Genomic DNA, 22,885 nt, shown 5'->3' on the forward strand with positions numbered 1-22,885 from the left:
ATCAAAATCCTAGCGGAGAACACAGGCAGCAACCTCTTTGACATCGGCCATTGCAACTTACTAGACACATCTCAAAAGGCAAGGGAAAGAAAAGCAAAAATGAACTATTGGGATTTCAAGATAAAAAGCTTCTGCACAGTGAAAGAAACAATCAACAAAACTAAAAGGCAACCTATGGAATAGAAGAAGATATTTGCAAATGACATATCAGATAAAGAGTTAGTATCCAAAATCTATAAAGATCTTATCAAACTCAACATCCAAAAAACAAATAACCCAGTGAAAAATGAGAAGACATGAATTGACGTTTTTCCAAAGAAGACATCCAGACGGCTAACAGACACATGAAAAGATGTTCAACATCACTCGCTATCAGGGAAATACAAATCAAAACCACAATGAGATACCACCTCACACCCATCAGAATGGCTAAAATTACACAGGAAACAACAGATGTTGGCAAGGATGCAGAGAAAGGGGAACCCTTTACACTGTTGGTGGGAATGCAAACTGGTGCAGCCACTCTGGAGGACAGTACAGAGGTTCCTCAGAAAGTTAAAAATAGAACTACCCTAAGACACAGCAGTTGCACTAGTAGGTATTTACCCAAAGAATACAAAAATACTGATATGGAGGGGTACCTGCACCCCAATGTTTATAGTAGCATTTTCAACAATAGCCAAATTATGGAAAAAGCCCAGTGTCCACTGACTGATGAATGGATAAAGAAGATGTGGGGTATATATACATAATGTAATACTACTCAGCCATCAAAAAAAAAAAAAAAAAATCTTGCCCTTGGCAATGATGGATAGAGCTAGAGTGTATTATGCTAAGTGAAATAAGTCAGTCAGAGAAAGCCAAATACCATATGATTTCATTCACATGTGGAATTTAAGAAACAAAACAGATGAAGGGGGAAAAAGAGAGGGAGGCAAATAACAAGAGACTCTTATTTAAGTCTAGAGAATAAACTGACGGTTGCTGGAGGGACAGTGGGCAGGGAATGCGCTAAATGGGTGATGGGTATAAAGAAGGGCACTTGTGGTGAATCACTGAATTCTATTCCTGAAACTAATATACATTACATGCTAACTAACTAGAATTTAAATAAAATCTTTTAAAAAAGACATGAGACCATATATGTAATATTTTGAAAAATGCATGGATGCTATTGTAAAAGAACTGAAGAGCTTTTAAAAATAAGTCATAATACTGTTTAACTAGGCTCATATCATCATTGTTCTGCCCCAAGTACTATTAGTGAACTGGTCCATGGCACTAGACCCAATGCTCTAACCCAACTCGTCTAATCTATATGACATCTGGACGATGGAAAGAAGTTTTACAATGTATGAAATCCAGAAATAGAAATTACCTATATTCAAATTTTAAAGATACTAAATCTAAAAAAAAATAGTTTAAAAGAGAATTATTATAAAAGTCAGTAATGTCACACTAATACTTTCATTTTTAGCTCAATCAACCTAGGTTTCACTTTTTTCTCTAACAGGAATACATTAGATAACTAATCATTCCCATAACTATGTTGTTCTTTTCTAGTTCTTTTCTTAGAAAAATTAATTTATACATTTATTCTAAACTGGCTTTGAAATTAATGTTATATTTTGAGGAATACCCATCTAGTTCAAAATACAAATTACTCTGTGTTAAATGTTCTCAAATACTGATTAAACAACATCCAGAAGTTCCTTTTATTATAATCATGTACATAAAAATGAGACTTGTACACTGATTTAGACATATCATCTTGATTATCAATATTTCAAATTCTTCATGGCTTAATCACCTCTAATTTGCACATGAAAATAAGTATGTTCCTTGACAATAATCCTAACAGATGTTGAAATAACTGAAATTAGTTTAATTGTTTGAAAAATTATAACACTATTAAACATGATAGGCATGTAAATGTTGCTAACTACTTGGTTACAAGGACATTTAAAGAACTACCTAGTTTCAAAGTTAAATCAGAGTAATTTGATTTCTCCAAATGAAAGAACAAACCATAGTAGATTTTGGTAACAGTCTTCAATTAAGAAAATCCTGTATAATCATTCCAGAAAAAGAAAAAGTTGATTTTTAAAAAGCTGTTCTAAAATCTCTGAGCATAAAAGACATGTAAGCCCTAAAAGAATAGTACCTATTTTAGAACTGTGAATAAGTGAGGAAAAAGTTAGAAATTATGCTGTCATAAAACTCTGGTTACCTAAGATACTGAAAATTCCAAAAACAATACTTATAAAAACTAGGCAAAAGGAAGAATTTCAACAAATGTAAAAAGTTTTTATATCATAGTAGCTAGGCTTTCCATAAGCTTTTGTCAATATACCAAAGATAAAAATATCCGCTTATTTCTAATTATAAAGCAACTAATTTAATTTACAAAGAAGAAAGCATTTGTTAGATAAAATTTTACAGCATTATCAGCAATGCTGATTATAAAATATATATTTACTTATTTAGACATTTGAAAACATATCTTCCAATCTCTTCTGATTCCCACGTAGAACTTCAAAATCAGTTAATGATCTGTAAAAGTATGATTTTGAGCTCCAATAGGTAGCTATAGACTTCCACACAACCCGGAATTATAATGTGAAAACTATTAATTTAGCCTAATTTAGCTTTACAGCAGATATATTTCCCATATATTTTTGATGCAAAATTCAAACTGATAAAAACATGTTGAAGAGAAACGTCTGCCATTTTTCATTTTTAGCATCCTAAGAGTCAATCTGGTTTAAAGGAATTATTAAATTTTAACTGCTAAAATGGAAGAACATCGTAAAGAAATGCAACTAGTATTTAATGGGATTAAGCCAAGGGGCCTAAACAGAGAGTACTCCAAATTTTCATTATAAGCCATAAACCATACAATTGAAAACCATACATGTTTTTAGACTCAACACACCTTTTTATAGAGTATCTCTACTGTATTCCAGCTCCTGTACCAGGCACTGGGGATATAGACATGATGCAGACACAGTCTAGTTTGGGAGATAGACTCATGTCCAACTAATTATAAAACGCATTGCTGGGAATGCAAGCTGGTGCAGCCACTCTGGAAAACAGTATGGAGGTTCCTCAAAAAACTAAAAATAGAACTACCCTATGACTCAGCCATTGCACTACTAGGTATTTATCCAAGGGATACAGGTGTGCCATTTTGAAGGGACACATGCACCCCAATGTTTATAGCAGCACTATCAACAATAGCCAAAGTTTGGAAAGAGCCCAAATGTCCATCGATGGATGACTGGATAAAGAAGATGTGGTGTATATATATACAATGGAGTGTTACTCGGCAATCAAAAAGAATGAAATCTTGCCTTTTGCAACTATGTGGATGGAACTGGAGGGTATTATGCTAAGTGAGATTAGTCAGTCAGAGAAAGACAAATATCATATGACTTCACTCATATGAGGACTTTAAGAGACAAAACAGATGAACATAAGGGAAGGGAAACAAAAATAATATAAAAACAGGGAGGGGGACAAAGCATACGAGACTCATAAATATGGAGAACAAACAGAGGGTTACTGGAGGGGATGTGGGAGGGGGGGATGGGCTAAACGGGTAAGGGACATTAAGGAATCTACTCCTGAAATCATTGGTGCACTGTACACTAACTAATTTGGATGTAAATTTAAAAAGTAAATTTAAATAAATAAATTAAAATAAAAAATTAAAATTAAAAAAATGCATTGCTACCCTGATTATGAACCTCTTATGGAAACATAATCAGTTTATCTGTTTAGCCACCAGCTGTGATTATAAACAGATCACAGAATTACATACACTTTTCAAAAAGCCACTAGCACTAGAAACTAGTTTATAAAACTATAACTTTTACAAAATATGGGGCAATCGGTAAATTTTGCATATAGTTAACTATTACATTCAGTGGAACTTTAAGCTTCTGTTAAACTTTTTAAAACTTTGAGTCAATTCACAGAATAGTCAGGTACATTAATAGAAGTTATCTCTATTGAATTATATCATCACCTTTTCCTTAGGCTATTTTCTTTCCCTCTTCCAAAGGTAAATCCTTCCAAATATTAAAGGGAATTTTGCATATAATTCAAGTGAACAAAAATGAGTAAGATTTTAAAAGTTTCCAAACACATTCTCTGCATTTGATAAATGTTCACTGCTCTTTGACTGGCTCTCAGATTTATGTAAAATTCCCTTACTTGGTTTTCAACTTGAATGTTCAGCCAAAACTAAATTCTTTGGGAATATTACATTTTATAAAAATCTTAACTTCTTGAAAATATAACAAAGTCCAAACAATACTGTGTTTTCTTGTACAGGCTTTATCCAAAATAATCAAAGGTGAACCCTTGTATCTTTATTCATATAATATAAAACCACGGCAGTGGCTTATCAGAAAGGAATCTGTAAATGGAAAGTCAGACCAACATACAATAATTTCAAATGTACTTGTAAATGGCTGGGGAGAAAAATCAGGGGGAGGCTAATAAGAATTACATGTTTTTGGAGCGCCTGGGTGGCCCAGTCAGTTGAGCATCTGATTTCAGCTCAGGTCATGATCTCACCATTTGTGAGCTGGTGCCCCACATCCACTGTTGTCAGCACAGAGCCCCCTTCAGACCCTCTGTCCCCCTCTCTGCCCCTCCCCCGCCCGCACACATGCACTCTCTCTCAAAAATAAAAACTTAAAAAAAATTTTTTTTAACGTTTATTCATTTTTTTGAGAGACACAGAAAGAGTGAGTGTGAGTGGGGCAGAGAGAGCGAGACACAGAATCTGAAGCAGGCTCCAGGCTCTAAGCTGTCAGCACAGAGCCCAATGGGGGGCTCGAACTCATAAACCGTGAAATCATAACCTGAGGCAAAGTCGGCCACTTAACCAACTGAGCCACCCAGGTGCCCCCAAAATAAATAAAACATTAAAAAAAAGAATTACATGTTGTCTTCCCTATACATATTCTCATTATTATATTTTGTTTAACAGCTATATGTTAGCTATGGGCAAATATTATCACAAGAGGTTGTGTGTTATAAAAAATAGTATAGGTATATCTACAATTTTTAATCAAATTTCCATTAAAGCCCATAGTTTCATGGGAGCATGTAAAACTATGAGAGAAAAAGTTACAGGGAATTGCCAAAATCCTTCCTATACATGGACACAGATAAAGTGGGTGGTCACATCTAGCCCAACAGGGATTCTTTCTCCATTTCCTTTTTAAAGAGAATTATAGATTGATACAGGATATCCATTTGTTCTATCTTTTTGTAGATTCTACTTTTATCTATTTGGCATCCATTCATCACAGAACCAAGTATAGTAACTATATTTTCCTATTTTCTATATTACTGGTGCTTTGGCATTTGGGGCCTTATAGACCCAGGGAGAGATTGCCCCTTTCAGGGCTAGCTAAATCCCAAAGATAATTAACACCTTGCCTACAAACATACTCTTCACATGCAAACTAACCAACCCCAAATCTATACCACCAACTTCCTCCTCATCTAAGTCACCAACCAAACCTAAATCATCTCAGAGCCAAGTACCAGGCGACCAGAGACCGCTTCCAAAAGCCCACAGGAATTATTCAAATTAGACAATTCTAAAGTGTTCACCCTGCCTTGCCTTTCCCAATAAAGGCTCCGGCCTAAACCTGTCCTTGCTCTTCTTCACCTTCCGAAACCTGTCTTCTGCCATCTGACCAAAAGCCATAGCTTCCCCTTGATCCTGCACAGCACTAGTGACTTCCTCTCCAGAGACCTGTCAGTATAATGAGGCTTTCCTGGGCTCCCCTGTGTTATTTTGCGTAACTAAAACTTTTGTACCTTTGAGCCACACCTCCAGACGCCCTCTCCTCCCCACCCTCTAGCAACACTCTCTTACTCTCTGCTTCTTGGTGTTTGACTATTTTATTTATTTATTTTTAAATATTTATTTTTGAGAGAGAGACAGACAGACAGAGCACAAGTGGGAGAGGCGAGGAGAGAGAGGGAGACACAGAATCCGAAGCAGGCTCCAGGCTCTGAGCTGTCAGCACAGAGCCCTATGCCAGGCTCAAACCCACAAATCGTGAGATCATGACCTGAGCCGAAGTCAGACACTTAAACAACTGAGCCACCCAGGCGCCCCAGTGTTCAACTATTTTAGATTCCACATACAAGTGAGATCATGCAGTATTTGTCTTCCTGTGTCTGGCTTATTTCACTTAGCATTATGTCCTCCTCAATTGTTTCTGAGTATTCAATTATTACTTCTGAAAATCAAATGGTCTCTAACTCTCTCAGGCCTAAATCACTCACTGTGAAACATTAGATGGATTAAGATCCATCTATTCTGATCTTATTGTAACCTCGTTGTTATTTCAAACCGTAGTCCAAAAAGTCCCCAAAATCTTTAATAAATTTTATTTTGTTTAGTTTGTGTCTTTATTTGTTTTTTCTTTGAAGAATGGTCAATAGGAATGGACATTTTTGTTTTCCTCAGGCCCTCCTGTGTCTCCTCTTGTGGCCACACCTGACTGACCATCTCCTAAAAGGGCAATACTGAAACTATTGACTTAAAAAGATAATCTGAATTACCTTTGAGTCTTATTTATTTGTACTGATCTTATTCTCCCTTTTACATGGACTGTCTGCACAGACATTATTATCAAAACAGTGCAAAATGTTTCCTAAGCCCATGATTGGCACAGTTTACTATACCTTCCCATGTGGATGGAATCTTTGCTGCATTTCTTAAAAGACAGGAAAGCCTTCTTTACCTCCTCCATTCTCATCTAATAGGGAGGTTGCCATTAAGGTAATTAATGTAACTGAATTAATTAAAATTTTAGATTCATTAAAATATGAGCCATTCATATATTAATGTTTGTATTAAAGTTCAATTGCATTTTGTTAAGCACTCTTGCTTCTTGTTTTCTAAAGATGCAGGTTATTTTTTGAGATAAATATAAATATGTGTTTATAAATTATTGAAACACAATCACCAAATTATTGTTTAATGGAACAATCAGAGATTCAATAAACTTTTAAAGTCTTTTCATTCCCTCTTCAAGATATTTTCTGAACCAAGAGAAACACCAGGAAAGTATATTTTTTCCAAGAAAAACTGATTTTAATGTCAAAAGTTTCAATGTAACCGTGAAAGGTGGTAGAATTCATTCTAAAATATTTGACCTACTGGAAATCAAGAGAACTGAGATTACTAGATATTTTGCATTGAGATATATCACTAGCCTAAGGAATCAAAGATATAAGCCCTTTTATAACTTATGCCAGATCATGCAACCATCTCTAAAGATGGGAGAAATCTGTTTAGATGAGAAAGTCATATAATTCAGTATTCCTAGTCTAAGAGAGATAATGAAGTTTAAGTATGTTAAAAAGAAATGGTTTTTAAATCATAAAAGGGAACAAGTGAAATTATAAGCTACTTAATGTAATTTTATGAAAGGTTGATCTTTTTAAAGCTGTGTTCAAGATTGAGAATGTTTTAAATGAATACAGTTAGAATTTCCTGAATTATGAGAAAGCTTCATTGATTTTTTAAATGGACAAAGGCGATATTAAGTTCACCGTTTCTGCATTTTTGTCCTCACAAAGATTTGGCAAAATATTATATTACCTTACATCACAGAAATGGTCTGTACTGGAGGTTCCAGCTCCTTTTGTTACACTAGCACTGGTATCTAAAAATTTTCTAATATCGGGCTAAGAGAGTGGATGTTCAGGATTTGTTGTTGTTTAGCTCTTATGATAACCACTTAAATGGATATTTATGTCAAAGACTAAATAGAAAGTACCACTTTACAATACCAAGACAAACATAAAACAATTACTGTTGTATAACTGTTACCAGATTATTTGATTTAAAAGTAGATTAACCTAATCTGCATTCTTAAGAACTAATTATATTTTTCAAGCCACATAAGGAGAAAAAAAAATATTAAATCAGACTTATGAGCACAGTTCAAACTACCATGCTTTACTTAAGTGACAACCTATTGGAAGGTCTAGAATTCTACTTTTGTCAAGTTTGTCATCTACCAGGATCTTCAGTTACTTCTTGAACATGGCTCTGATGACATGAAAGGTCTTAGATGGTTCAAATAAGAATGACAGTTCTCTTCTTACAGAGTGATAAAGATGAAAGTGCTGTACATAAGAATCATCTTAATACACCAAATGTAACCTGTGCCTATTATAAACTAATAAACAGGAGCACCTGGGTGGCTCAGTCGGCTAGGAATCCAACTTCGGCTCAAGTCATGATCTCACAGTCAGTGAGTTCGAGCCCCACATTGGGCTCTGTGCTGATAGCTCAGAGCCTGGAGCCTGCTTCAGATTCTGTGTCTCCCTCTCTCTCTCTCTGCCCCTCCCCTGCTCATGCTCTATTCTCTCTGTCTCTCAAAAATCAATAAACGTTAAAAAATTTAAAAAAAAAAAACTAATAAACAGTAGAGCTGAGAAGAAGGATAAAAACATTGAAACACCTTGTGAATTGGACCTCTCCAAACTTCATTCTTAAAAAAAAAAAAAGTTTAAAGAATGTCTGTGGTTTTTGAAGAGGAACGATTTCATGCATTCGAAGATGACTGAAGATTTTCACGGCCAAAAAGGTATCTAGTATGGATCTGTAATGATAGGGCCAGAGGTTCATATCTTCACTGTATAAAGAAGCCATGCATAAATATAAAAAAGATATGCTAGTAACCACAAGCAGCATTTTGGTAATAATTTGATAATTTTCCAAATCATTCGACATTCTTCTGAACTGTGATTTAAAAGAAAAAAAAGTGTTTCATAGAGAAACACTACCTATAGCAAAGTTGGAAATGGAATACAAAAGAAAGTGTTAGCAAAATGTTTCCAATTGCCAACATTTTAAAAATACCTGTGAGGCTTCTAGTGAAAATCTAACCTAGTTATACAATCATTCTGGAAAGAATTTTGACAATATTTATAAACAGCCTCAAAAATTAGCCTAGTAGTTCCTTAAAGAAATGACCCATCCCAGGGCTGAGGCAGAGAAAATACAAGATGACCCTGGAAAATCTTGTGGGGTCAGATACTAAGGAAGTGCTCAAAAACAAATGAAAGCATGTTGAAAGGACGAGAACCAGTTGAAGGAGCTCCTAATATCCAAAGATGAAACCATCTGAACAATAAAACTGGAATTGAGAGTGCTGGAATATGGCCCATAGAGTAAAATAAATATCTCTGAGTCCATACTGAAATAGGCAATTAAATAAATAAATGGAAGAGAAGTGACAGCTCTTCCCTATAGAAAAATCCTAATTTCTGAATGCAGAAAGAATGAAACAGAAAATCACCATTAGGCAAATACCACAGTAATAAATAAATAACAAACAGGAAATAGTAACTGATGAATGCTAAAATTTGTGGGCAAACGATTGAGGAAAAATAGGATATTTGCTATAGTTTCGAGTATCTCCTCCAACATATTCATTACTACAAAAGGGAAATTTTTAATTTTACAGGTAGAAAACCTAGCAGACACCTCCATAATCAAGGTTAACATACCCAGAAATGACATCATCTATCCCCTGATATAACTCACTGAGAAGGAAACGTCACTTCAGTGGTATTCTTGACAATAAATGCATAACCTCAATCTCATTGAGAAGCTTGGAAACACAAATGGAGAGATAACCTACAAAAAAAAAAAATGCCCTGTACACTTCAAGAATGTCAAGGTCATGAAAGATAGGGGAAGACTGAATAACTCACAAAATGGAGATGATTAAAAAGACATTGGGACACCTGGGTAGCTCAATCAGTTAAGCATCAGACTCAATTTCAGCTCAGGTCATGATCTCAGAGTTTATGGGTTTGAACCCCACAGCAGGCTCTGCACTGACAGCGTGGAGCCTGCTTGGGATTCTTCCTCTCCCTGTCTCTCTGCCCTCCCCTGCTCATGCTCTCTTTCTAAAAATAAATAAACAAACTTAAAAAAATAAATAAAAGAAAAAGAAGTGATATCTAAACACAAAATGGGATCCTGTAACAGAAAAATGACATATGATATCCTAATAAATACTGTGGTTTATTTAATAGAATTGTACTAATGTTCATTTCCTAGTTTTGATTGTTAACTCTAATTATGTAAGATGTTAATATTATGGCAAAGCAAATGAAAGGTATATGGGAACTCTTTGTACTATTTTTGCAATTACTGTGTTAAGTGCAAAATTTATCTCAAAATAAAAAGCCAAAAAATAACAAAATGAATGTTTTCTTTTATATGTCCTTTTCTATGCTTCTAAACTATGCTAAAAAATAAGTATTAATTTTATAATTAGGAAAAATGAATGTATTATATTTACCAGATATATTATTGGCTTGCATCTTATTACTGTCAAATGGATAAATCAAGTTATTACATAAGAATTATTAAATCAATAATTCATTATCAAATTAATTATGCATATTGGGTATAAAAATCTTTGGTGAAATTATCTTCAAAGAGAAATATTATGCCAATAGTAATAACAACGATAGCTATAATTTTTGAGTAATTACTCCAAACAGTATAACTCATATATAAAGGTATGTACATAATTATATACATAATTGATTCTCACAAGCCTGCAAGGTAGATGTTACTATTATTGTCATCATTCTCATTTTATAGATAAGAAAAGTGAGGCTTTGAACAGCTGGGAAACTTGCCAGAGCTGGCATACATACTTAATTGGAACAGTTAGAACTGTCTGACTCTAAAGTTTAAGCTCTTGACAACTGAGGTCGACTAGTGTTGCTGCTTAATGTATTACCCATGATATGTTTAAGAAGGACTTGCATGCACTTAGCTCTGTTAGAAAGCAGTACACAATTCTGTGAAACAATAGACTCTGCTTTTAAGAATCTAGCACTCTAATCAAGGAAACAAGTCATATGTATGTGTATTTATATATGGGTAAAAATAATTTTATATACATATAAATTACAAAGTGATATGTAATATGTAATCAATGCTAAATGAGTAAAATGAGCACTCAGCAATTTTGTAATCCATTATGATCTATAAAAAATATCCCCATTTATTTATTTTTTTTTTTGCAAGATTTGGTCTTCTAGCATTCCCACAGCTAAAATAACTCAGACATACTATAATTTTTCAGTTAATTTTTTAAGGTAAATATTCTCAAACTTTAGTGTACATGAGAATCACCTAGAGAGTTCTTTATATTGCTTGTTTATTGGCTCCATCCCCTTGATATTCTTCATACTTGAGTAGCAAGGCCCAGAACCTGCATTTTTTTAAATTTTTTTTCCAATATATGAAATTTATTGTCAAATTGGTTTCCATACAACACCCAGTGCTCATCCCAAAAGGTGCCCTCCTCAATACCCATCCCCCACCCTCCCCTCCCTCCCACCCCCCATCAACCCTCAGTTTGTTCTCAGTTTTTAACAGTCTCTTATGCTTTGGCTCTCTCCCAGTCTAACCTCTTTTTTTTTTTTTCCTTCCCCTCCCCCATGGGTTTCTGTTAAGTTTCTCAGGATCCACATAAGAGTGAAACCATATGGTATTTGTCTTTCTCTGTATGGCTTATTGCACTTAGCATCACACTCTCCAGTTCCATCCACGTTGCTACAAAAGGCCATATTTCATTCTTTCTCATTGTCACGTAGTATTCCATTGTGTATATAAACCACAATTTCTTTATCCATTCATCAGTTGATGGACATTTAGGCTCTTTCCATAATTTGGCTATTGTTGAGAGTGCTGCTATAAACATTGGGGTACAAGTGCCCCTATGCATCAGTACTCCTGTATCCCTTGGATAAATTCCTAGCAGTGCTATTGCTGGGTCATAGGGTAGGTCTATTTTTAATTTTCTGAGGAACCTCCACACTGCTTTCCAGAGCGGCTGCACCAATTTGCATTCCCACCACCAGTGCAAGAGGGTTCCCGTTTCTCCACATCCTCTCCAGCATCTATAGTCTCCAGAACCTGCATTTTTAATGAGCCCTCCTGATGATTCTGATACAGGTGCTTCTTGAGTGTGAAGTTTCAATAATAATCCCTTTATTTGTAAATAATAATAATAATATCTCCTAGAAATGCTCTGTAAAATTATATAATATCAGATTTTTATAGGTATTTATATCATAACATTATTCATTAATAAAACACAAAGTACATTATATACACTTAAATAACAAATTATACATTAGGTCTAGGTCCTGATGTCTGCATGTTTTTCCATTTTATTACCACAGTCTTGTTTCTGAACAAATCAGAAGACTTTTGATAGGCTTATTCCAAAAGCAGCTTAAATATCAACAGGAAATCACCTCTGTATTTATGAAAGGAGCAGAGTGAATCTAACAAAAATGAAATGTGCTTCATAAGCAGAGTTATGTTTTGATTCCATCCAGTAGTTATTACATACCTAACTACTTTTTATGGCACCTGCTTTCTGGAATGTGACTAGGTTATCACCTTTGATATCAAAGCCTCATTAGTCAAAAAAAGTCATTAGGAAGCAATTGCCTTCTCTAAATAATTTTGGTTTCTCAGAATAAGCAAGACTAAGCATAGGTAAAAATAAATGTTGGAGGCACTCCAGCAACCTAACACATTCAATATGCAACGGGAAAATTCTTCTAAAAAATACTTGCTTATTAAATCCTTAGAGCATAATTTTCATGATAAATGATCAAGTATTGATGATATTCTTATGAGGACTTCATCATTAGATCAAAACCATACCAAGTCCTTGGCTGTAATACATTCTCACTCTACCCCACTAAGTCTGTAGATTAATCTCTATGTCCATTTTCTTGGAAGACTTCTGGAGTCCTAAACTCTTTGAAAATGGCCTAAGTTTAACATAGAAATGCATATATACATGGCATCCAGAAATTTTTGTGTCATTTTGTATACATAGAAGTCCTCACTAAAAAAAAAAAAAAAAAAAAAAAAAAAACTACAAAACATTGCCATAAGAAATTAAAGATCTAAATACATCGAGAGACAGTCCACGTACATGTTTTGGAAGACTCAGTATTGCCAAGATGGCAATTCTACCCAAATTGATCTGTAAATTTAAAACAATCCCTATCAAAATCTTTGCAGGGTTTTTGTAGAAATCAATAAGTAGATCCTAAAATTCAAAGGACCTAAAATAGCCAAAACAATTTAGAAAAATAATAAAGTGGAAGGACTTATAATACTTGATACCAAATTTTACTATAAAGTCTCAATAATAAGACAATGTAGTATTAGGGTAAAGAAACACACATAGATTAACAGAACAGAACTTAGAGCCCAGAAAAAGTGACCTTCTATTGATAATCAATTTACTTTCAACAAAGCTGCCAAGAAAATCCAATGGAAAAAAAGGTGGCCTTTTTCACAAATGGTGCTTGAGCAATTAGATATCTATATGCAAAGAATTTAGACTCTTACTCACACCATACACAAAAATTAACTCAAAATAGATCATTGATCTACATGTAAGAACCAAAACTATAAAACTCCTAGGAAAAAACATACGAAGAAAACTCTTCATGAGCTTGGTTTAGGCAGAGTTCTTAGATTCAACACCAAAAGCACAATTGATAAAAGAAAAAATTGATAAATTGCACTTTGTCAAAATTAAAAACTTCTGTATTCCAAAAGTCATCAAGAAAGTTAAGGCCAGACAGAAAATATTTGCAAATCATATTTCTGACAAAAAAGTTATATCCAATATATGTACTATATATATATATATATATATATATAAAATTCTATATAAAATTATATATATATATATATATAAAACTCTTACAAGACAACAAATATCAATTTGAAAATGGACAAAATATTTTAATCAACATTTCATAAAAGAATGTATACAAATGGCTAATAAGCACATAAAAAGATGTCCAACATCATTAGTGCTATAGACCAAATGTGTTTCCCCAAACACATACTCCAAATTAGTATATTGAAACCTAACCCCCAAAGTGATGGTATTAGAAGATGGGGCCTTTCTGGGGCACCTGGGTGTCTCAGCTGGTTAAGTGGCCGACTCCTGGGATAGGCTCAGGTCATGATCTCACAGTTTGTGAGATCAAGCCCAGCACTGGGCTTCTCACTGACAGCGTGGAGCCCCCTTGGAATTTTCTTTCTCCCTCTCTCTCTATCCCTCCCTGACTCACACATGCACAAGCTCTCTCTCACTCTCTCTCAAAATAAATAAACAAACTTAAAAAAAAGAAGAAGAAGAAGAAGAAGAAGGGCCTTTGGGAAATGATTGGGGCTTTTATAAAAGAGGGCCCCAGGTAGCTCCCCTTTCCATCTGCCATCTGAGAACATAGCTGAAAGATGGCTATCTATTAACCGGAAATGGGCTCTCATCAGATATCAAACCTACCACTCATTGATTTTGTACTTCCCAGCTTCCAAAGATGCACAAAATAAATTTTTGTTGTTAATAAGCCATCCAGTCTATGATATTTTGTTATAGTAACACAAATGGACTAAGAAAATAAGTCATTATGAGATTGCAAATCAAAATCACAACAGCATACCATTTTATACTCATTAAAATGACTATTCAAAAAGACAATATCAAGTGTTGGCAAAAATGTGGAGAAACCTAAACCCTTCTATTATGGTAGAGCTGGTACCTGTGAAATGGCACAGTCTCACTGAAAAAGAGTCAATTTCTTTGAACATTATATATAAACTTACTATATGATCCAATAATTCCACTCATAGGACTCTACCCAAGAGAAGTGTAAATATATGCCCACATGGAAACAATTATAAATGAAAATTTATAATAGCACCATATATAAGAACCAAAAGTTAGAAACTATACAAATGACTAAAGTCTCAATAAACAAAAGAAGGTCTGCTAGCCATATAATGTAATACTTTCCAGCAATAAAAAGGAACAAACTTCTGATAAATGCTACAATATGAATGGATCTCAAGAATGTTTCACTTAAGTGAAAATAGCCAGACGCAAAAGACTGTCTATTGTACAATTCCACTTATATTAAATGTCCAGAAAAGGCAAATTTACAGAGACAAAAAAGAAATCAGCAAAACGTAGATTAATTATTGCCTAGGGTCAAAAGTGGATATTGACTACACGTGGACTGGAGAAAGCTTTTTGGGACAATGAAATGTTCTAAAACTGGATTGCAGTGATGGTTGCTCAGTTCTATAAATTTACTGAAAATCACTGAATTGTACACTTGCAACAGGAGAATTTTATGACATGTAAATCATATATATATATATGGTACATTTATTATGATATGTAAAAAATCTCCTTAAGCATCATAAGATCTTAAAAGAAACATACTTTGAAAATCAGTATAATATGATTGATAATCTGTTTCCTTTGGATTTTGACTTATTATACCATACAGTAACATAATACTGTATGAGGCTAAACCAACAATGACCTTTAAAAAATGTTGGTCACACAAAATGAGGTATAATGGGGAAAAAAGTATTTTCCTAGAAATTTAGTTGTTTTGATGTTCCTTATGCTAAAATTTAATGTATAACAAGAGAAAGTTCAGAAAAATGATCTGGAGAAAAAAAATAACAATTTGACCCAAGTGAAATAGTTCTCTTCCTCTCTCGTACATAGGATATGCTATATACTCTCTTAACTCAGCTTTGAGGATATATTCCCAAAGACCTCTAGGTCTGCAAATAGTTCAGTGAAACCCTGACTAGCCTTAGCACTGTCTTCACAAAAAGAATACATTTTGTGGTAGACATGATCTAGGGTGTGTGTGTGTTTGTGTGTGTGTTGTGAATCTTCATGAATTTTTCATTTGCTCTTTTCTTGATTTATATAAATAGGACTGATATAAGAATTGTTTAGATCCTCAACTTTTTCCCTGTTAGTGATAAAGGTTAAATAACTTGCCTATTTTTTTGCAATACTTTTTAGGTAAAATTCACCATTTTGCAGTATACAATTTAGTATAATTCACAATGTTATGTAACCATCACACCACTATGTAACTCCAAAATATTTCCATCACTGAAAACAAACAAACAAAAAAACAATAGATGTTAGCAATCACTCCCCCAATTCTGCCCCAGGCCTTGGCAACCACTAATCTACTTTAGTCTCTAAGGATTTTCCTATTCTGAACTTTTCATATAAGTGGAATCATGTAAGATGTGGCCTGCAGTGCCTTACATTTTATAACATCTTATATCATAGTATTTTCATTTTTGAAGAGGTAGATGAAAAAGTCCATATTATAACAGTATTCCTTTTTTTAAATTGGCTCTAATTAAAAAGAACAGAGTCACTTTTTAATTAGATGTAATATTTTCAAATGCTAGCTCAGTACTTATTAGCTATGGGAACCTGGGTAACTTACTTGACCTTCTCAGCCTCAGTCTCTTTATCTGTAAGGCTGGATAACATTAGCAACCTTTCAGGATTATCATGAAGACTAAAGATGTGTATGCTTAGAGTGAGCCTGAGACAATACCTATTATTACTTCATAAAACTTGTCTAATTACCATCATCATATTTAACTTAGCACTCAGATGTTTACTCTATGCTAGAAGCGGGACTACACAATGATGGAAAGAATAAAGAGGTTTGGACTCTAGGCCAAGCTCTGCCATTAACTAATGTAAGCAGCATACCCTTAAATACATCTTCTTATCTCTTGGTTGTTCAGTTTCATCATGCATTTAAGTAAATTAATGAGTGAGTCCAAAACCTGCAATTGAGCTCAGTAGTCCTTTTCAGACCAAAACATTTATGATTCCACAAAACGATGCATTAAATACTAGTTATGCCCCTTTTCTAAATAAGAGCAACATAACCTCAAAGAGTATCTGAGACAACTCTTTTAAGTGGAACAATATATTAGAACTTTAATTTACACTTATTTTAACTACAATAAATAAAAATTAACTAATATTACTATATGGATGGAAAGTGGTATCCTCACAGAAAGCCAAATGATCACGTGTCATGTATCCTATGAGGTAGGAGAAGGGAAGAGTGGAGTTTCTCTACAAAGCAGTGTTGAGAGTGGCACCCACATTTCTCCATTCACTTGAAGTATCTTGCAATGCACTATGGTCTATGCCCAATTTATACTTCTGAATTAATCATCATCCCAAGGTTATTGGGATACCTTGGAAGTGTGATTATTTTGGGCCATGTTCACTAACTCTATTTGAGTTCCAGACCTTTACCCAGATATTTTCTAAGCCTCCATCGAAGACTATCTCACTTCCTCATCTGCCTTCAGTATTTTTACCATAAACAATACTTGTAGGCTTTAGATTCTACCACTCATTAGCAACCTTGGCATCCCATATGTACATTTTATTTTTATAGTCACTCACCATTGTAGAGTAAAAATTCAAGTCATAAAGGGGAAAATGAGGATTTCTTATACTGCATTTTGCTTCCTACATATTACTATGTGAGTATGTTTTTTTAAATTAGTACTATAATCTAAATCACCATTTAAATAAAATATAAATACCAATATTACTTAGCCAACTTACATATTCTTTTCATTACTTTGACATTTTAGTCCCCCTTTCCCTCATTTAATAACATAGAAGACTTTTCATAAGGTTCTTTTCACAAATAAAGCAATAAACTGGGCCATTTGGGAATCCAGAATTACCATTTTAAAAGGAGCTCTATTCCACCAATAAATTACCTTTAAAAAGTGATCTTTACTCTAGTTCCATACCTCAGGGCAGTTTTACAAGCAAGTTCAACTTAAAATTAGCTCCTTTTAGGACATCAGAATTTTATAAGGGATCCAACATAGAACCACTAAAATATCACCCAAGATTAAATGGCATGAGATAGAAATACTTGCTATAAAACTACTCTCCTAGAAGTCTCTTCCGTGGTCTAGTAATTTACGCCTAGAAGCAAACTCAACACTCAGTGTCAAGGACAAATTTGAAGTCCTATGCAGTCCTAAATTCCTGGCTTCATACTTTCAAAAGATTAATTCCATCTTTACTAAAGGGATACCACCCTCATTACTATTACAAATAGTCTTCATATTTACCCATCTCAAACAACTTATGACAATGATTATTTGAGGAGAAAATAGCAGTTTTTCTCTAAAAGCTAAATTGAGCTCTATCTCTAGACTAGCTAGAGACAGTGAGCACCATGTGGACAGGGTTTTTGTCTATCTTGTTCATTGCTATATTCTCAGCCCCACGAACATGTTTGGCCAAAAGTAGGCTTTTAATAAATGAAGGAATCTTCTGAACATGGCTTGATCCATAGCTTCAGATGTATCGGTCAGGTGCTATCAAAGCCAGACTATACTCTGAGCCCAGAAGAGCTGAATGTCCTAACCCTTAGAGTGATGAGGGCCAATAAATGCTATGATGCCTTGTTCATCAAAAGAAAATTATCTGTAAAGCTCCCTAAGGAGGACTGAGAAAAAAAGGAAACATGTCAGGACCTCCTTCACTCACACCCTTAAAATGTACTTTATATACACTAAAATGAAGGTAAACCTTGGAAGCTTAAAAAGAAACTTTTACTCCCTTTCCTCCCTATTAGCAGCTAACTTTTATTGAGCACTTACTAAATGACAGATATTTCACATAAGTTATTTGATGCACTCTTCTCAAAACCCAAGACATATGTACCATTCCCTTCCCATTTTTCAGTTGAAGAAACTGAGGCTTATCACTTCCCCAGGATCATACAGCATGTAAATAGCAGTGCTGTGACCTACCAGACTGTGTTTTTAAATATTATGCCATATTGCCATTTACATAATTATTTGCAAAGTCATCTGATTAATTTTCTAAAGCAGAGTCAAAAGCTATTTCTTCCTCCCTCTTCCAAGTATAAAAACTCCAGTCCAGGATCTGATTATGATAAGCCTGATTAATAATGTAATGTAAAAAAAAAAAAAATAGTGCTTTTCTTTCTGAACTAGTTTTAGAAGACCTATATTCCAGTGCTGGCTTCAATACTGTGTGACCTTAGACAAGTTATTCCAAGTCCCTATGCCTCAATTTCTCGTTTTTAAAATTAAAATAATAAAATCTGCTTTACTTAAAATGACTGCTTTGAAAACTAAAAAACAAGTCATAAAAGCAATTGAAGCTGAAAATACTATAAAAGTATAAAAGTAGGCCAGTAATTCAGCATCCATTCTAGCCTCTCAAGTTTATTTTTCATATAATCAACTGCTAACATGATCTTCTTTTGCCATTAAACTATGTAACTATGTAACTATTCTGTACTGGCCATTATCCACATAAAATGCAACCTTTGACTCCTCAAAAATTTCCATCAGACTGATGATAGACCTTGTTTTCTAGCCAAACTTTTATTTTCTCTGCTCCTTTAAGCCATACACTGATTGCCCATCTAACCAAGTAATGCTATCCTCTTTTAAAGTCTTCCAGTTAATTCTCACTTGGTCCTAAACCCTTTAAATGTTCCCAGAAGTGACAACTCATATGCCACATCAAACTGACTTCAGCGTGCTTTTCTAGGCCAACTTCCAAACCCCTTCCCCCTAAAAAAGGGGGTTTTTCCATATAACTTAACCTTTCCTAAATCTCCATCCTTCAATTCCTATGTATAGTCCCTTCCTTTCATCCAAGGAATGATAGTTCTCTCTGACATTCTTGACATCCTTAATTCTGAGTACCCACAGAATCATAATTTATATATCTATTCAAGTTAGGGAAGAGAGACAAATATTTTATTCTCATTTTTATAAAATAACTCCACTTTGATCCACAGAGAAATGTTTCTACTTTTAAGCAGGCAGGCTAATTGATATGCTTCCTTTTTTCCCCTCACAGCCCCCGCCCTTTATTTAGGCTCCATTCTTGGTAGTGACGCCTGCGTTCTTCCCATCCTCCTGCTCCCTCCCAGCCCAAATCTAGCGTCCTGAGGAGAACTGAGCATGCTCAGTAGCCACAGCCAATTCCGGGATGCAAACTGGCATCTTTTGCAGATTTTGAGCCCAGCAGGAGAGGTAAGGCCCTAAAAATACAGTGGCCCAGAATTTGCCCACTCCCCGAGGTATCATTTGATTTAAAGATGTGTTCACAGCCTAGAAATGGACGTGGAAGTGGACAGCTTGCTCTCAGTCCCTATTCTGCAAGGTGGGTCACCAACCTGAGTAACAGAGAGCTGAGAGCAGCCCCTCTTCCTGGTTTGGAGCAGGGAGGAGATTTCTGCTGTTCTGACCTGTGATAGTGCTGATAGACAGCTGGAAGCTTGCATTTGGCATCTCTGTTGCATCAAGAAAATACTGTTGTTGTTGTTGTTGTTATTGTTATTGTTATTTTTCTTTTTTTCCTTGAACACAGCAACATCAGCTGCTCCAGGCTGAGAAAGATGTTGCCTGAAGAGCTACAAAGTCTGTGAGCCACCCAGAGACTGTGGAGAGGATAGGGAAACCAACTACTTACCCAAGATTTAGATCTGGCTTAAGACCCAGAAATAAGCAGGACATTTCTAAATGACAACTCATGAACCTTTCAGATATTCAAAGCTGAATTGTCAGCCTGTCCCCCCCAAAATGCATACCTTCTTTGTATGTGAACCATGACATATTTCCTTTTAAGAGAGATTGACAAAACACACACACACACACACACACACACACACACACACACACACACACACACATACAAAATCCTCCTGTTATCCTTTCCCCTGGTTTCTGCAGATACTAAATCTCTAGAGCTGCAACAGCAGCAGATCCCCTTACCTCACTGCCAGGGGGATGAGGCATAGGGAGGAAATTTATCATGAATGGAATATGATAAAAAGGGAGGGGGGCTTCTCTGCAGGGTCTTCAGCCACCACTGCACAGCCTAAGAAACAGAGATAGGCAGAAACGGGCTGGGAGAGAGACACACAGCTGTCCCTGCTGCTAAAACCTAGCCATCTCTTCAAACAGCAGCAAACATGAGACATTTCATCACCGTAGTGCATCCATATTGAGAAGGGGGGAAAAAAATCATGTGCTTTGCGTTATGCATTTCAGTCACCCGAGATGGGAGGAGACCCCTGTCCATATGTCGTGGGAGCTATCCACCACCCCAAAAGTACGTTCACTGCATCTAGCCAGCCGACCGCTTGCCTGACAGGATTTGCAGCAAACGCGGTTAATCTGTGACAGCAGGTTGTCTCTTACCGTAGGCAGCAGCGGCTCCATTTGAGCTCCCTGGTCTTTAATCTCCATGTTTTGTAACGCCTCTGGAATAAGCACCTTTCTCTGCAGTGTCTTCAATGTCCTACACTCAGCCCGGCACTCGCTCTGCTTAGTATTCGGATCAGGTAGCTCTGAAGCAGGAGGCAATTGCACACTCCAACTCACCAGAGTCACATGGCTCCTACTCGCTCGGGCTGCTGGCCAGGTTTTGCACTGAATGCCTTGGATCCCTGGGCCGGTAAGAGAGATCTCCCCAGCCCTGTGTCACTGCCCACACCTGGCTGCTGATATAAAATACAGCCTGCAGTGCTGCAAGTCTAATGGACATTAAGAATCTCACCTAAGATGCTAACTTCTTATCAGACTAGTCCAAGGTGGACTCCAACCAACTCAGCCAGATTTTAACACTTCGAGGCAATTCACTTCATTCCCAGATCCCCATGGGAGACATAAGTCAAACAAGAAGATGTTAATAAGGTGTCCTAGATGTCCTGCTGTGAGTACATGGGGTCTTCAAAAACAGGTAAGATGACATTGAAACTGATATGCCTTAGTGAGATTGAACTACGCATTAACAAAATCAGACATTAAAGTCTTTGTTGACTCACTAAGAATTGGTCATACAGATACATTCAATATTTTAATTCTGAGAAACTTAGGCAAGGCACACGTTATCACAAATTAAAATATATTTTTCTCTGATTTCCCAACAAATAGGGAAAGAAAGTATTTTGATAGTAGCAATTATTAAAATACTAAAGCATTCTGAAGAGACAATGAATCTGACAAAAAGCATATACCCTTTTGCCTTAAAAGTATCAACAAAAAAGGGGTAGAAAATTCTCTAATCCATGGGAGAAGATGTGTCAGTGAGAGGAGCTCTTTTGTAGGGAAAAGAAGTTGATAATGGTTGTTGAGTGACTACATATTTCCTAGAATTGATTATAAATCTAGAGTATTTTAAGTAATGAAGCCCACGTATCACTGAATCCCAGACTGAGTACAAAGGTTACAAATGCAGAGGGGTTAGTAGAGTATGAGTGACAATTACTGAGATAGCTTATCTGAGATAAGAAATTTTTCACCGGATTTAAAAAGCATTCATCAGCAGGAGTGAATATTAAATTATTTTCAGCAACACACCAAAATTTTCCACAACATTCCTGATAGGTGGAATTATTATTAGATTTTATCTGTTTACCGTCTCAATACAAATCTTTATAATAAACTCTTACCTTGATAAGAAAATATTTTGTTTTATAAACTAGAATGATTAATATATTTGAGTGGCAGTTTTGTGCACACGTAGAGATGATTCTAAGGACTTAAATAACAAGACATTGACTGGCAAGTTGCTAATTTGGGGCCCAACTTGACTTTCTACCATGGACTGATAAATAAAAGCTCCCTTTCCACTCACATAACCATAATAAAGCATCAAAACAACTTATTAGGATAAAAGTGGTGACCTCTCTAGACAGATAATTTCTATCTCATTAGGAAATTCTAAGTCATCCAGTTCATATTTGTTCAAAAAGAATTCAAATATAACTAGGAAAACATCTGACTCTTTATTCCAAGAGCCAAAATAAAAATAAGATAGTATGTATTTTAAATGACTTTTAAGCAATACTTTCCTATAATGTATATTGATAAACCATATAGCTACTT

At 35.2% G+C, this 22,885-nt stretch overlaps 1 protein-coding gene across 7 annotated transcripts in view; it reads right to left on the minus strand.

Annotated features, from left to right (window-relative positions):
- SLC4A10 (solute carrier family 4 member 10) overlaps positions 1 to 21,461 on the minus strand; it is a 294,893-nt gene extending 273,432 nt beyond the window's left edge. For 4 of the 7 annotated variants that reach the window (XM_019457667.2, XM_053908269.1, XM_019457634.2 and 1 more), the window contains exon 1: positions 21,197 to 21,459. Coding sequence is in view for 1 of the 7 variants with exons in the window: in XM_019457673.2 (XP_019313218.1) it covers positions 21,197 to 21,244 (48 nt within the window). In the remaining 6 variants the exon portion in view is untranslated. Of the gene's footprint in view, positions 1 to 21,196 lie in introns of all 7 variants that reach the window. The other 3 variants (XM_019457640.2, XM_019457673.2, XM_019457647.2) reach the window with 3 other exon arrangements.
- Between the last annotated feature and the right edge of the window lie 1,424 nt (positions 21,462 to 22,885).

Source organism: Panthera pardus, unplaced genomic scaffold (assembly GCF_024362965.1).
Source record: "Panthera pardus isolate Hobbes unplaced genomic scaffold, ASM2436296v1 HiC_scaffold_10, whole genome shotgun sequence".
NCBI lineage: Eukaryota > Metazoa > Chordata > Mammalia > Carnivora > Felidae > Panthera > Panthera pardus.